The sequence below is a fragment of the Paramormyrops kingsleyae genome, chromosome 15 (genome assembly GCF_048594095.1).
Source record: "Paramormyrops kingsleyae isolate MSU_618 chromosome 15, PKINGS_0.4, whole genome shotgun sequence".
Taxonomy (NCBI): domain Eukaryota; kingdom Metazoa; phylum Chordata; class Actinopteri; order Osteoglossiformes; family Mormyridae; genus Paramormyrops; species Paramormyrops kingsleyae.
In genome coordinates this window covers 4,019,813-4,033,777 of record NC_132811.1, presented here as the reverse complement: position 1 = coordinate 4,033,777, position 13,965 = coordinate 4,019,813, and the positions used below count along the sequence as shown (strand labels likewise).

The following is a 13,965-nucleotide window of genomic DNA, read 5'->3' as shown; positions in this document are numbered from 1 at the left end:
CGGCGCCACTTCAACTCAAGAGCGAAACAGTATGTTGCAGAAATGTCCAGCCGGAGACTTGGTCTCTTATGCGAAGAGAATATTTTTTTGCATAATTGGTCTAACAATCAAACTAAAGTACAGACGCTCCTCTACTTACGAACTTTCAATTTGCGAACTTTCAGACATACGAACGAAAAGGACTGTAAGTCCAAATTGTGTTTGTTGGGCTCCCGTTTCCTGTCCGCAACATCAGATTTTGTTCTGTGCGCCAATTCCGCCCAGTACGACTTCTGGCCGCTACTCCCGCAGCGTAGCTTGTGTACTCCCAGCATCCCGGTTCTTTGGACTTGCGCATACCCAGGGATTGACAACTGGTACGCAAGTACGCATTCACCTTTAAAAGCGATACGTGCTGCAATCGTGAATGCGTACGTATTTTATATGCATTTGCGCCAATATCACAAGAAAGGATTTAACCTTTATATGCTAATTCATACTTCATTTGCAGTATAGAGGTTCAAATGCATGGTAATTTCTTGTGATATCAGCGGAAATGCACATATGCATTCACGCTGTTACAACAATCGATTTCCGCATGTATTGTTTTTAAAGGTGAATGCGTATACTTGCGTACCAGTTACGTCAATCCCTGCGTATACCCTTAAAATGATGTTGAATAACAACTTACTAACATTTCAAGTTACGAACGGCCGTTTGGAACGTATCTCGTTCATAAGTAGAGGAGCGTCTGTATACATATAAGCCCAAAGTTCCCCAAACTGTTCAAACAAGGCAGCCATGCACATCAACCAGGGTTGAGGCAGAGAGCAAAGTTAAACAGTTTTCTTGGGGCAGATATAGAGCCATCTGAGCGGGGTTGGATGACTGCGTCATTCAGTGGCACCATCGTCTAAAACGCTACAGACGAGACCTCTCACGACTCCGGTGGTACCAAGGTCGGGATTAGCGTGTCCCCCTATCTATCCAGGCAATAGACTGCATCAATGCCTTTCAGGTGTGTTAAAAAAAAACATTTCTTGGCCTTCACAAATGTCCTCCACAAGTTAATTCTTCCAGAAACGACCGTTGTGACGCGATGAGAAACTTACAATATTCATGACGGCGAGAATGTACTGCTCCATGTCGCGTCGGCCGTGGTAGCCCACCATCATCTTGTCAGCCACCACCAGAGTCTCCACGTAGCGCTCGCGGCTCACCGAGCGTTTCAGCGGCAGTTGTCCGCGGCCCATCTGGTTGGGGGAAGGTTTCAGAGGCCGCTGCCACCATCCTGGGCCCTTGCCAGGCTTCTCATCTGAAAGGCGGGCGGGTGAGGTCAGCAGAGAGAGCCGCAGCATGGACCGGTTAGCCACGTGGCTCTTTACTCTGCCGCGTGATGCTTCACTCAGCGAGCCGCAGTCTTCTAGGGTTCCCCGTGGGGGTCCTGGCCTGAATCTGCTCCAGGCCAGATTGAAACATCAATCTGAACCACTGCACAAGATGTCTGTGTCTGTGAGCTCAAAAAACACGCTCATGCTAAAGCTAAATTCTCAGTGCTAAGGGACTGCAGAAACTGGACAGGGTTCAGCAGCAAATCTGAGCAGAGTAACCCCTGGCTCCGTGGTAACATTGGCATGAAATCATTTTTATACCCATAATAAAAATACCTGAATGCTGTGTTTATTTATTCAACATTTTAATGGGCTAACAGATTTCCCAGCAAGCACAGAACAAATTTATGAAAGTGAATGAACACTTTCAAAAAAGAGCACATTTTATTACAAAACCCAAAGAGTATACTTTCAACATGTGGTCACTGACAGTGACATCCCATGACTGGTACAGGTTAAACAGTTGGAAGATTGGATGGATGAATGATGGAGGGATAAATGGATGGATAGAGGGAGGGGGGATGACTGAGAGCGAGATTCATGCCATATGTTACCTATGACCCCACAGGATTGGTCCATATACTGGTGTCGTAGGGAAGACCTTTTGTACACCACATGGGGGCGACCCTCCCTCTCCTCCACACTGGTCAGATTATCCGCTGGCGTCAGCGGCTCAATGAAGAACTCTTCGTCCCCGGACACTATCACCCCCTGCTGGAGAAGTCAGGACATAACACAGCTTCACAGACACTGTGATAATTACCAAAATGACAGTATACCACTACAGTTATAATACCATTACTGGGAGTTCCTGTGGCTGTTTACCTGCCTGTTCTTGGTCTATTTACCCTTCATCCTATCGACACCCATCCAATCACGGGTCTCCAAAGCATGCTCATCTACAAACCTGGACCTTCTCTTCACAGCCTCTCTAAAGCACTGGACGGCTTCAAGGGACCCTTACGGTGTCTCAGCATCACTTCATAAGTACCTCAGTATCATAATGCAACCCTTTCCACACTGACCCTGAACAGGCCAATGGGTTTAAAGCATGTGTTGTTTCCCTGTTCTGTTGCTCGACATCACGGTTTAAAGTGTGCATAATCCTATCATGTATTTAGTAATGCTCTCCTGAACACAATGAATTCCCCACTGAATTAAATTACGCCACTCCGGCCACAAGTAATTATCTGCAGTCTTTTATTTGTGCTTTTGTGCACATGTTTAATTCTCTGTTGAGGGCACGCACATGTCATAATGGGACCAATTAACTCATAGCGCTCTCTTGTAAAACTCTTATCGACGGTGCTTTTGCACAGCTGTGTAACACTCACAAATCCATGACGGTGCCCAGATGTTAGGTCTCCTGGGGATTTTTAATTACGCCCAAGCTCAGAGGTAGGCATGGATGAACAGATAATCAAAGCACAGTACTCAGCGCATTGCTGTGTCAAGCAAAACACACCGTTAATTCTGAGAAGCATGCGTAATATTTCCTGCCTGTTAATAAAACTTCAGATTAATAGGGCGTGTGCCTCTGTAGGTTAGAGCCCATGGTGGAAGAGTCTCCAGTTAAAATCCCATGGTCAGTAGGGTGATGTCACCGTCGGGCCCTTGAACAAGGCCCTTAACTTCCAATTGCTCCAGGGACTGGCTGACTCTGCTTTCTCAACTGTATATCTTTTTGGATAAAAGATGGTTTCCAATGAATAGAGGTAACAAACGAACGTGACGATAGGTGTGTTCCGGTACAGGGTGGAACTAATTTCAGCCTAGGAGATTTATTCCCAAGACCAGCACTTTTTGACTTTGTTCTGGGGGAACTTTGATAAATGATGTCACAGTTCAAGTCTTATTATCCCTATAAAATAATCACTGACATTTGGAGAAGAAAATAAATCATAAATAGCACACCGAACTGTTAAATCAGACTTTTTCAGCCCTGCCTGGTCCCTGTTTAACATCCATCGTTTGACAAACTTCCAGTGATTAGCTGTGGCACCTCCACAACCATACACTGCGCTCAAGTGACCAGACAGACGCATGTACTGCATATTTGCATGTTTTTCTATGCAGAGCAATAGTGGTCTATTGTGTGTGTTTGAGAATTCGCTGCTTAATATTCTTAAGTGTTTTTATGGAATTTTAAATGGAAAATTATATTGTTTCCGATTTTAAACTTGACAGATTATTTTGTTGATTGGCACATCAGATAAGCGGCTAACTGGGAATTCTCCCGAGTCTCCTGATTGGTCATTCCGAGAATACTCCCGAGTCTCCTGATTGGCCACTCCAGGTCTGGGTGTGTTTCAGTCAGTGATTGCGCCCCAGTGATTGGACGGTCATACCAGTACCTACCAAGCCATTGCAGTTGCTGAGAGCCACCTTGGTAGTGTGGTGCTGGTTCAGTAGGTGACCCACGTAGTGGCAGTGCAGGGAGTAGGGGTGGCTCCAGGCCAGGCGACCCCTTCTCCAGTACTCCACGCGGAAGCGCTCGGACAGCAGTCCCTGGTGTAGTGTCAGGTTGAGCAGGAAGTTGGTGCGTGGCATGGTCAGCTGGTAATAGAGCTGGTCAGAGCTCACCGGGCTGTCCGCACTGCGCCGGTGCCGGTGGCGCCGTGCCTCTCCGCCCGTTGCTTCTAAAGACAGCGCTTCGCCCTGTGGCCCTACACGCACCGGAACGGCGATCTCATAGTGGTCCAGGCTGGAGAGGAACGCCACTGTGTAGAAAGAGGGGGGCAGAGTCACAGCCTGTGTCACACTGGGGTACAGTCCTAGTGCAAATAACATTAATGTACCCCAATGGTACACAAATGTTCCTCAGAGTCCATTTTTGTACCTTAAATTGTACCTATAACTAGGGTACAATTAGCAGACCCTTGAAGGTACAGCCCCAATGATAAGTAATTGTACCCTCAAAGACATTATTTTTCCTGACGGTGCAGCGCATAGCCCAAGGCTCACCAACGAAACTCTCCAGGTGTTCAGGAGACCCAGTAACATGGCTAGCAGAATCTGTGTGTCCTCACGCCCCCAGGGCTGTGGGTCTGACCTCAGCTTGGTGCATGTGGAACGCCATCTCCTCCCCATGTGGCCGTGGTACGTTCTCCAGGTGCTCCACCTTCCTCCAACACTCCAGAGATGTGTTTTTGTAAACTGATCTCTGAATTTGTCAGCAGTATGTGATTGTATGTACATGAGTAACTGCCTGAGATGCACTGGCACCCCACCCTGGGTGTCCTCAGCACCCTATACTCCCAGTGATGTGCTCCTGGCTCACCACAATCAGCATAGGATCACACTAATAATGGTCGTTGGTTCAAATCCAGGGGAGCACATCTCACTATTGCAAGTCACTGTGGATAAATGACTAAAACAGATAGACAGATGTTATGTGCTTATTGTAGCAGTTTTGCTGGTGTTGCTTCTGCAGTACCAACAGAAGAAGCAGAATTATTGCGAAACTTAAAAAACGTTCTCCAAAAAAGGCTCCTGGGGGCTTATGGGCTCATGCAGTTAAGGCCATGATCTGTCTCCTAGGAACTTCCTGCCTTACTTCCTGTCGCAGGCAGAGGGATCATGGATTCAGCATCCCGACTGAATCCATGGTGTTTACAGGGGAAATGGCGAACGCACACGAGCCATGTCTTCAAGGTCCTTCTGATCGCTGTACCTGTTCACGGCATCGAAACCGGCGCAGAAAAGCAGACCCAGCATTTACGTGCCCGTGCCAGCTCAAATAAACAGATGGCAAAGCATCATTCCCTTCTCCCTAAGCTATGCAGAACTCGGCTAGGCACGGTATTGGTCTGCAGCGGCAATTTATGGACTGTCGCTTCGCAGCTGGACAAAAGTTATTGGCTGCACACAGAAAAAGCTATTGTTGGACGGCCCGTCCAGTAAAAAAAGGGCACCTTTATGAGTTAATAACGGAATGCGACAATGTGTTGTAAATACTGTGGACAAGGACAAAAGGCTGGTTACAACTGGAGATTAAGACAGGGCCCTTCTAGGAAAACAGCACCAGTGCTTGATCAGCTGTATACGTGAATACAAATAGGAAACTGCTTTGCGTACACATTAGCTAGCAGGCGTTTCTAAAAATTCTTGGAGAGTCCTATCAGCTGCCCGGAGGACCCCAGTTCTGTCACATTCTTCCTTATCCTTCCCCCCCTCCTCCCGCAGCCCCACCCCCCCCTCCCGCTCCCCAACTTGAGTAATGCTGTCTAATTACAAAGCACTTCATGCACAATGACTTTGTGGGTCTCCATATTCCCCCCCAAAGCACAGAAGGGCCCCAAGAGGAGAACATTAAGCCTTCCAGCGAGAGCCTTTTGCCCCGCCCCCCCTCTAGGACCCGCCCTGAAGGACCGAGCTGTGCATTTCCCCAGACCTGCTTGATCTCTTGTTTACTCGCTAATAAGGAAGAGAACGATACCTTTATGGAGTCAATAAAAGGGAACACAGTGAAGCCCCAAGCATATAAAAATGCTCCATTTACTTGGGGTCGCTTTAATTAAGCTTTCAGAAGGGAAAGCCAATGGGAGCACTGGCCATTTTTACTGTACCGTTCCCAGATGTGTAACAGCTGTCTCTGGGCTGCAGTGAGGAGAGGCTGCCTCACCTTTGTGGAGCTTCTACTTATTGCCGTGGACCGTGTTCCCGACTCAACAGGCCGGGGGGGTGGGGGGGGGGGGGGGCGGTCACCACGGAGACAACACAGCATCGTCAGGACGACACGGCGGCTCCTCTGACGGCGCCGTGGCTTAAGGCACGCCGCGGACAGCTGAATACGTGTTTCATATCCTCAGCAACCGGCTGGGTGTCTAACACGAAAACAGCTTTACCATGAGGTCACCTAAAGGGATTTACCTCTTTATTAGGCTTAGGGGAGCACAGGAATAAAGGACTGTCTTATGCCTGTAAATATGGATTTTACAGTGTATATCTGTCGAGCATATAGTCAGCAACTAAACAGTTAATATGCTAATGCTTTACATTAACTGCACCTTCATAATGCATTCATAGAACACTCATAAGAAGCATGATTGTAATTATGATTATATCCATCCATCCATCCATCCATTTTCCACCGCTTACCCGGGGTCGTGTCACAGGGGCAGCAGCCTAAGCAGGGATGCCCAGACCTTCCTCTCACCAGCCACCTCCTCCAGCTCAATACCAAGGTGTTCCCAGGCCAGCTGAGACACGCATCTCTCCGACGTGTCCTGGGTCTGCCCTGGGGTCTCCTCCCCGAAACACCTCCCCAGGAGGCATCCTAGATAGATGCCCGAACCACCTCGACTGGCTCCATCTTATGCGGAGGAGCAGCGGCTCTCCTTTGAGCCCCTCCCGAAAGTCCGAGCTCCTCACCCTGTCTCTAAGGCTGAGCCCAGCCACCCTGCGGAGGAAGCTCATTCCAGCCGCTTGTATCCGCGATCTCATTCTTTCGGTCACTATCCAGACCTCATGACCATAGGTGAGGGCAGGAATTTAGATTGACTGGTAAATGAAGAGCTTCGCCTTCCAGCTCAGCTCACACTTCGCTACGCCAGAACGGTACAGCATCCACAGTCGTCTGTGGATCTCCTGCTCCCTTCTTCTCTCACTCATGAACAAGACCCCGAGATACTTAAACTCGTCCACTTGGGGCAGCACTTCATCCTCCACATGGAGTGGGCAATCCACCCTTTTCTGGTTGAGAACCATGGCCTCAGACTCAGAAGGTGCTGATTCTCATCCTGGCCGCCTCACACTCAGCTGCAAACTGCCCCAGTGAATGCTGCAGGTCACTGGCCGACGAGGCCAACAGGACTACATCATCCGCAAGAAGCAAAGACGAGATCCTAAGGCCACCGAACTGGACCCCTTTCACCCCTTGGCTATTCATAAATATTCTGCCCGAAGCTAACCCAAACCCCACCTCCGGTCCCACTTTGGCCATCCCCAACTTCTCCCTTCGCCACTAATTATAAATAAATTAGAATAGACGCTGAGTTAAAAAAAAAATGTCAGGAAACTCGTAAACTACCTGCACGTTAAGACAACGACACTAAGAGAGGGACGCTGCGGCTCGACTAGCCGCCTGCCGGTCGACCAGATCCTCACTGCGCCACTCAGCAAAGGTCACAGAGACGCAGGCTGGATGAGGCTTCGCAGGAAGCAGTGTCACACACCACTGGAAACAGATGACTCTGAGACCACAGAGGTTAAACATCAGAAACACACAATGGCCACCTTGTTCTGTTGTTTAATTGGTGGGACAGGGGGCATTTTTGGAGAACAGATTGCCTCAGTGAACCATCATTACCATCAGACATGCCTGCATGGTGTCCCAGGTGGACCTGCGAAGGTCTTGGCCATGTGCGGCTGGGTAGGGGAGGTCAACAGTCACTTCAATTCCCCAGTTCCTCATCGCTTTCCCCAGTTCCTTTGTTTAATGTGTAATGCACGGTGATTAGCCCCATTTCAGCCAGAGGTTCATTTTTTGTGGGATAATTACCCCCAGAAGGACAGCTACAAAACTGATATGAGCTGTGGGATACAACTCTGATGCAAACTGGGCACCTTAACACAGCTACAGAGGATCAAAGTAATTCATTTATATCACTAGCTTTTACTTTATCTAAATACCTGACAAATAGCTAAGTTAATTAGCTAATTTACTATGGTCATTATGATCTTTTTTCAATGCAGTTTCTGCTAATAATCCAAAGATTATTCAGGAGCTTTTTTGTTTTTGCTTGCTTGTATCTTTGACTCTATAATCAAAGAGCTATTTTCCCAGTCTGTTTAAAGGATTATAGTCATTAGCGTATTCAATTTAACAACAACAATACGGCAAGTTTGTCAGCTTTGGGGCTCAAACAGTGTAAAGTATGTGGTTCTGTACATCGCATTTCACCTGTATCTGAGTAAATAATCAATCCAAAGACGGAAAATGAATGAATTAGCCCAGTCAGAAATAGCCAAAGTGAAAACCTTTTGCACAGTCATTTGTGTGGTTATATAGACACAGTATGTGAGGTTCAACAGTGACCCACTGCCTTGGCATGTTCCTGGGGTGTGACCCAGACTGTTCAGCACACACACCGCTCCAGGAAATAAGATAATCTTAATGAAAATGAAACGACACCAGATGATTAAATCTCCACCATTTCACATAAATTTTTATTGGTTAACTGTTGGTTATGATATGAGGTCTTCAATGAGTTACGTTTACGTACAAAGCTTTTCCTCTTTGCTTGCAGGTCTGTAAGTGAGCGTCTGCCAGCTGGGGACACATTTCCCAACTATGTAATTTGTTAGTGTAGTTAGAAATCACAGGCACAGAGTCTTTCCTCACAGAGCCACTCACCTGAGCCTCTAATACCTATTTTGATTGCAGGCATTCTGTTTGCCGCCTGAATGAAACGTTTCCCAGAGTGAAAGGAGCCTCACCTTGAGACCGAGTGAATCCCTCAGCAGGTAGACTTTCGGCGACCTCTGCGGCAGCCATGATGAAGAAGACGACACAGGCCAATATCCTCCTCGCTGCTTCCATGATTACTGCTGGTAGCGTCGGTGAGGACCCCAACCCTCCGTCCCAACATGTCTTCTGCCCTGTAACTTTGCCTGTTCACCAAGATGATGCAGCGAACCGGCAGGCCATGGCAGTGGCACCGTCACCTCAGCTTCTCAGCGGCTTCGGAGGCTGAAGGAAACTGACCGGGGCGTCTCACTTCCGTCTTCAGGCGGTGGTCGCAGAACAGACGAGTGCTGGCTGGCGAAATGGCTTTGGCACGCGAAGAGCACGATATTATAGGCCTCCCTGTAGAGATTAAAATAACCCATTATTAAAAGAGCATAACACCAAGTAGCCCAGTCTCCAGCATTCAACATAACAACATGAAGACATCTGCTCTCTCTCTCTCCAGCTCCTCAGGAACATCTGCTCCCTGCTGCCTTTTCTGAAGATCAGTCCATCTCTGCTTTTGTAGAAAACATACCCTGCCAATCTGAAGGCAAGAAAAAGTAACCTTCTCCTTAGGAGCTGCATCTCTCTGCTTTTGCAATCGACTTAACAAACAATTCAGAAGCGGAACCACGAAGGAGGTCCTCCTTGTGCTCTGCTTGGAAAGACATAAACCGGATATGAGAGTATGTAAGATGACATGAAAGAGAATTAAACAGCTGGAGTGAAAAGATACCTTCCCGATTAAAAAGAGACCCAGATTTTCTCATCTCATCTCTCAAGGACTGTAACTGGCAAGGATAAAAACTCACATTCACAGAGCTGGGTATTTGCTGAAATTTTTCATATACGTCTTACCTGTAAATAAGGACAGTTCTGTAATTGTGTAGTGCATCCTTGACATAAACACCCAGTCTTAGAAACCCAGGAAATATCATCCTCCTGTTACTTTACCCACAAGCTGAAGCTAACACACTCCCCACTACAGTAACAATTAATTTCCCTGGTATTTTCCAATGGACAGTCTCATTTACCGTTTACATTGCTGCAGTACGGAAGCAGCATCTCTGATGCCCTACACCCATCGCTGTGCCCACCCCACAGCCCCCCCTCCCCCCCCCACACAAACACACTCAGTTGGTGGAGTCTGGACCAAGACGCGAAAGCTGAGACTGCACATTGGCCCAGAGAGCTGGCGGCAGGCCAAATGCAGGCAAAGGTAATCGGAAGCAGATGGGAAAATGATTTGGTGACGGGGGTGAAGGAATAAGCTACATCCTGACAGAAAAGAAAGGAGAAGAAAGGGAAAAAGGAGGGGAGCGACGGGGGGTGAGCAAATGGAGGGATACGAGAGGCCTGTGTGCACTAATCTCCCTGCACTGAAATCCAGGAGGGACAGCCATTGCTGCCTGGGTTGGGTACAGCTTGGCACTTTTCAGCAGCAACCCAAATAACTTCTGCGGTTCCATCTTTGCTGTAGCCAAGGAGCTTCTGTCACAGGCTGTGAGGGCCAGTGACCAGTCTGACATGAAAAAGCCAGGCCTGACTTTCAGTTCATGGATCTTGCATGCTGGACGTATTCCTTGAACTGAAATCTCATCAGAACCACCTTTCAGGATAAAGGTTTTGTCAGAAGAAAGCTCTGAGCGTGCCCAGTACAGGTCAGCTCCTGTGTAACCTTCTCCTGGGTCTGACACTGAGAGGGACGTCCATGTTATCCCAAGCTGTCCACCAGATCTCTGGCTTAGGTCAGATGCTCCTGCTCCATCTTCAGTGAGGATTGTCACTTTGGCCCAGGTACTGTCATATAATGTAGGCCCAAGCACTACAAAATTCCCCTAACACGCAGTTCGTTATCAAATGCTACACACTCCTCTTCAAGGGTTTCCCAAACAGAAGTAAAACAGGGGGGTGAAAAGGCCATTTAATGGTTCTCTTATTTCCTGATTTGACGTACCACACACAGCGAATTTCAGAGCCTCCAACAGCACTTCATGATCATGTGCATTACAGATGACCTGAGGCCCATCTCATCTCGACCCAGCCTTCACCACCCCCATACAACCCCCTGCCCTACTTGGTACAGTCCACCTTTTCATTACTACTCGTTAATGTCTTATTCTGTTGTGCGGAGATTAAGCGTGTAGCAACACAGCAAATGTTTTTCATTAAATCTTTACAGTGTTGTTAAACAGAAACCAATTTTTTTAATTCTATTTTTGTTTCTTTATTGACAATGATCTGTAAAAATGTAATTGACATTCATTTATATTCATTTCTGCCTACTCGGTAAATCTTTGCACACCAAAGCAGTTCAGTATGCCAATAAAATAAAAGAACTGACCAAGATTTATATACTTGGCAAACTAGAAAGCTTTGTCTTTTATAGTTTGTTCTTCATAGTCCTTTAAAATTTTCGTTTACTCCTTCCAAAGTGTTTGGTATAAAGGAAATATGGCTCTTTTTGAACTTGAAACCCACAGGCCTGTTTTGTCACCTTTCTCATTTTAATGTACGTCCTACTCATTATGCTCCTGGCTCATGCTGGCTTCCCTATATGTCTCGTAACGCCTCAGACAAGCTCAGCAATGACATTCTGTGTGTTCCACACAAAGGCTTCTGGGGTTCTGTGTGGAGTCCCTGTTCTTGCCTCATGTGTCACACTTCCGGGAAGGCTTCCAGGTTACTGAAACCCTGAATAGGATCGAGAAGCCGGTGTAATGCGAGTAATTTAGTCATAAAGGCCCTTAAAGCCAGGTCACCCCTGAAAAAGGAAACAGACTTTCTGCTGTGCTGCACTCTAGGCACCATCACTGAAGTTACCCTGATACTAAATCAAGAAAAAAGAATAACGTAACACACTAGGGTCAAATTAGGGACTCCGTGTAACTCCCCCCCCCCCCCCCCCCCACAAAAAAAACCATAGCTTCACTTTGTTTTTCTAAGCAAAAGAAAGAAGTATCAGATAACGAGAGAAACACCCACCCAGCAACATGCAATTTCAGGGTGTGTCAAGGAAAACCATTTAGGCTCAACATAAAAGGTCACTTGTTCTAGGGGAAAAACCTATCAGGAGAGAAATCACTGTAGAATTGAGCAAAAAGCTATTTGATATAGGACTGTCCTTCTTCAGGTAAAAGCAGTCCCTATTACCCAAATTAAAACACGATTGCTGAGTTTTTTTGCTCTGTTTCACCCAGTAAAGTCCAGGTTTATAAACGTTAAACCTGGTTTTCACTTACTGCAAAAACATGAAAAAGTTCAAACATATGACCATTAGGTTATTTCAAACGGCAGACGTCTTTAGCATAGCCCACAGTAAAAGACTGACCGAAGACATTAAGTCACCATGAATAATCATCTCAATATACTGCTCAGAAAATAGCTTGATACAGGTAATGTACAGGAACCGGATTTCAAAGACGCAAGTACACAACGCTTAACTGCTCAGGTTTTGTTTTCCCTGAGAGCAAAAGAACGGAAAATTGTCTCCACATGAGGCTTTCAAGTCTAACCTTTGCAAATCAAAGAAACCGGGGCGATAATGACAAGCATTCGTTTAGTGTATTCTAGTGGGAGAGAGTTTTATGGTACTTACTTGCAGTTAATTAAAAAACAAATAACCACAAATGAGCGCAAATGCAAAAAGCCACCAAAACAATGAATATTCCATATGAATACACAGTGCCGGTTGGATCCCATGTGGTGCCCTTTGCACTGTGAATACTGCGGTTCTGAATTTCCATTATTAACCGTATGAGAAAGCCTGAAGTGACCCTGGTAACTGATGTTAAAGCCACAGCTCGGGGGATATTATTGCGCCAATTCCTTGGGTTTAGTTCACGTGTGGTTCAGCTTCAGCTCACAATCTGAATATTAATCAAATTGTTTCCTCGCCGGCTTTACCTCAACATTTTAAATGACTGAAAACAGACCACAAAATGTTGTTATTACAGAAAAAGATATGCTGTACTTTTGCATACACATTTTTTCAAACCAGTTTTTGGTACTGTGAAATTCTAAATACCACTGTGCATACGTGGAAGTGCACAGGATATAGAAGTGTACACACAAATAAAAACGGTCACTTATAATTAGCAAACACACTCGTTCAATAAACATACTAATATCATACATATTGGTTATAAATTTAGCGTTTGATCGACGAAAAATAAAAATGTCCGTACACTGTGGGGAATACATAAGGGCACTACTCAATTACAGAAAAACTTGTCTTAATAAATCAGATTACAAGTAAAAGTATTATGAAACCAACTGCCAATTTATAATATGTTTAATTAAATTCTAAATAGCGATATAATATTTAGTTTATCTTTATTACCCTCCTCTTAGCCTTCAGATATGAATGCGCACGGCTTTTTCATGCATAATTACTTTAGTCATACCTTCAAAGTTAATTTCACGCCGTGTGGTGCGACCGTCCATTCATATCGGTTCAGCTTTCCGCCTGCTGCTGCTTTAGTGCTGGACTAGATCCGTGACCAGATTCATGCTAGACTGACGAGCGCTGGACAGGAGCCATGTGACCCAGACTGGCCGGCCGGCCCCTAGACGCGCACAGCTCCCCGCAGAGCCGCGTCGGATCGGTGCACAATGCAGCCCTCCAGATTACATTCAACTTCTGTGCATCCGTCAGCAACAACAATGATGTGTTTCATTTTTATTCTTTTCAACTAAATTGGTGAAACAGCAACGCTATAAAATGTCATTTGGTAATCTGCTGTATGTGACAGACTGAAAATAGACCGAAACAATGCAATGCGTGGCTTCCAGCACACGACGTCTAGCCAAGCTGTATTAAAAAACGAACAGAAATGCATTGCGATTCTTCGTTTTCTACTTTTATTGTTATAAAATAATGTCATAACCGGAAAACAAGCTATTCTGACTTATCTTTAACCGAAGCCAGATATAAATTCTACTTTCATTTTAAACGCACTCACAAAAATCAACTTTGTTAAGCGCCTTTTTTGAACATAAATACATGTCCGAAAATGCGCCGTATTTTATTACGTCATTTATCGTTGCAATTTTCAACTACCTAACATCCACCTGATTACAGAAGCTATACCACTCCTTTTGTAAATCCACAGAAATTAAATGTGTACAATGTCCAATCAA

At 46.0% G+C, this 13,965-nt stretch overlaps 1 protein-coding gene across 4 annotated transcripts in view; it reads right to left on the bottom strand.

Annotated features, from left to right (window-relative positions):
• Positions 1-13,965, bottom strand: part of adamts10 (ADAM metallopeptidase with thrombospondin type 1 motif, 10) — a 47,243-nt gene that overhangs the window by 28,439 nt on the left and 4,839 nt on the right. For 3 of the 4 annotated variants that reach the window (XM_023843695.2, XM_023843693.2, XM_072699429.1), the window contains exons 2-5: positions 8,811-9,180; positions 3,729-4,090; positions 1,925-2,084; positions 1,092-1,294 (exon numbers count right to left, since the gene is read on the bottom strand). In XM_023843695.2, coding sequence (XP_023699463.2) covers positions 1,092-1,294; positions 1,925-2,084; positions 3,729-4,090; positions 8,811-8,913 — 828 coding nt within the window. In that variant the 5' untranslated portion in view covers positions 8,914-9,180. Of the gene's footprint in view, positions 1-1,091; positions 1,295-1,924; positions 2,085-3,728; positions 4,091-8,810; positions 9,181-13,229; positions 13,346-13,965 lie in introns of those variants that run through there. The other variant, XM_023843694.2, reaches the window with a different exon arrangement.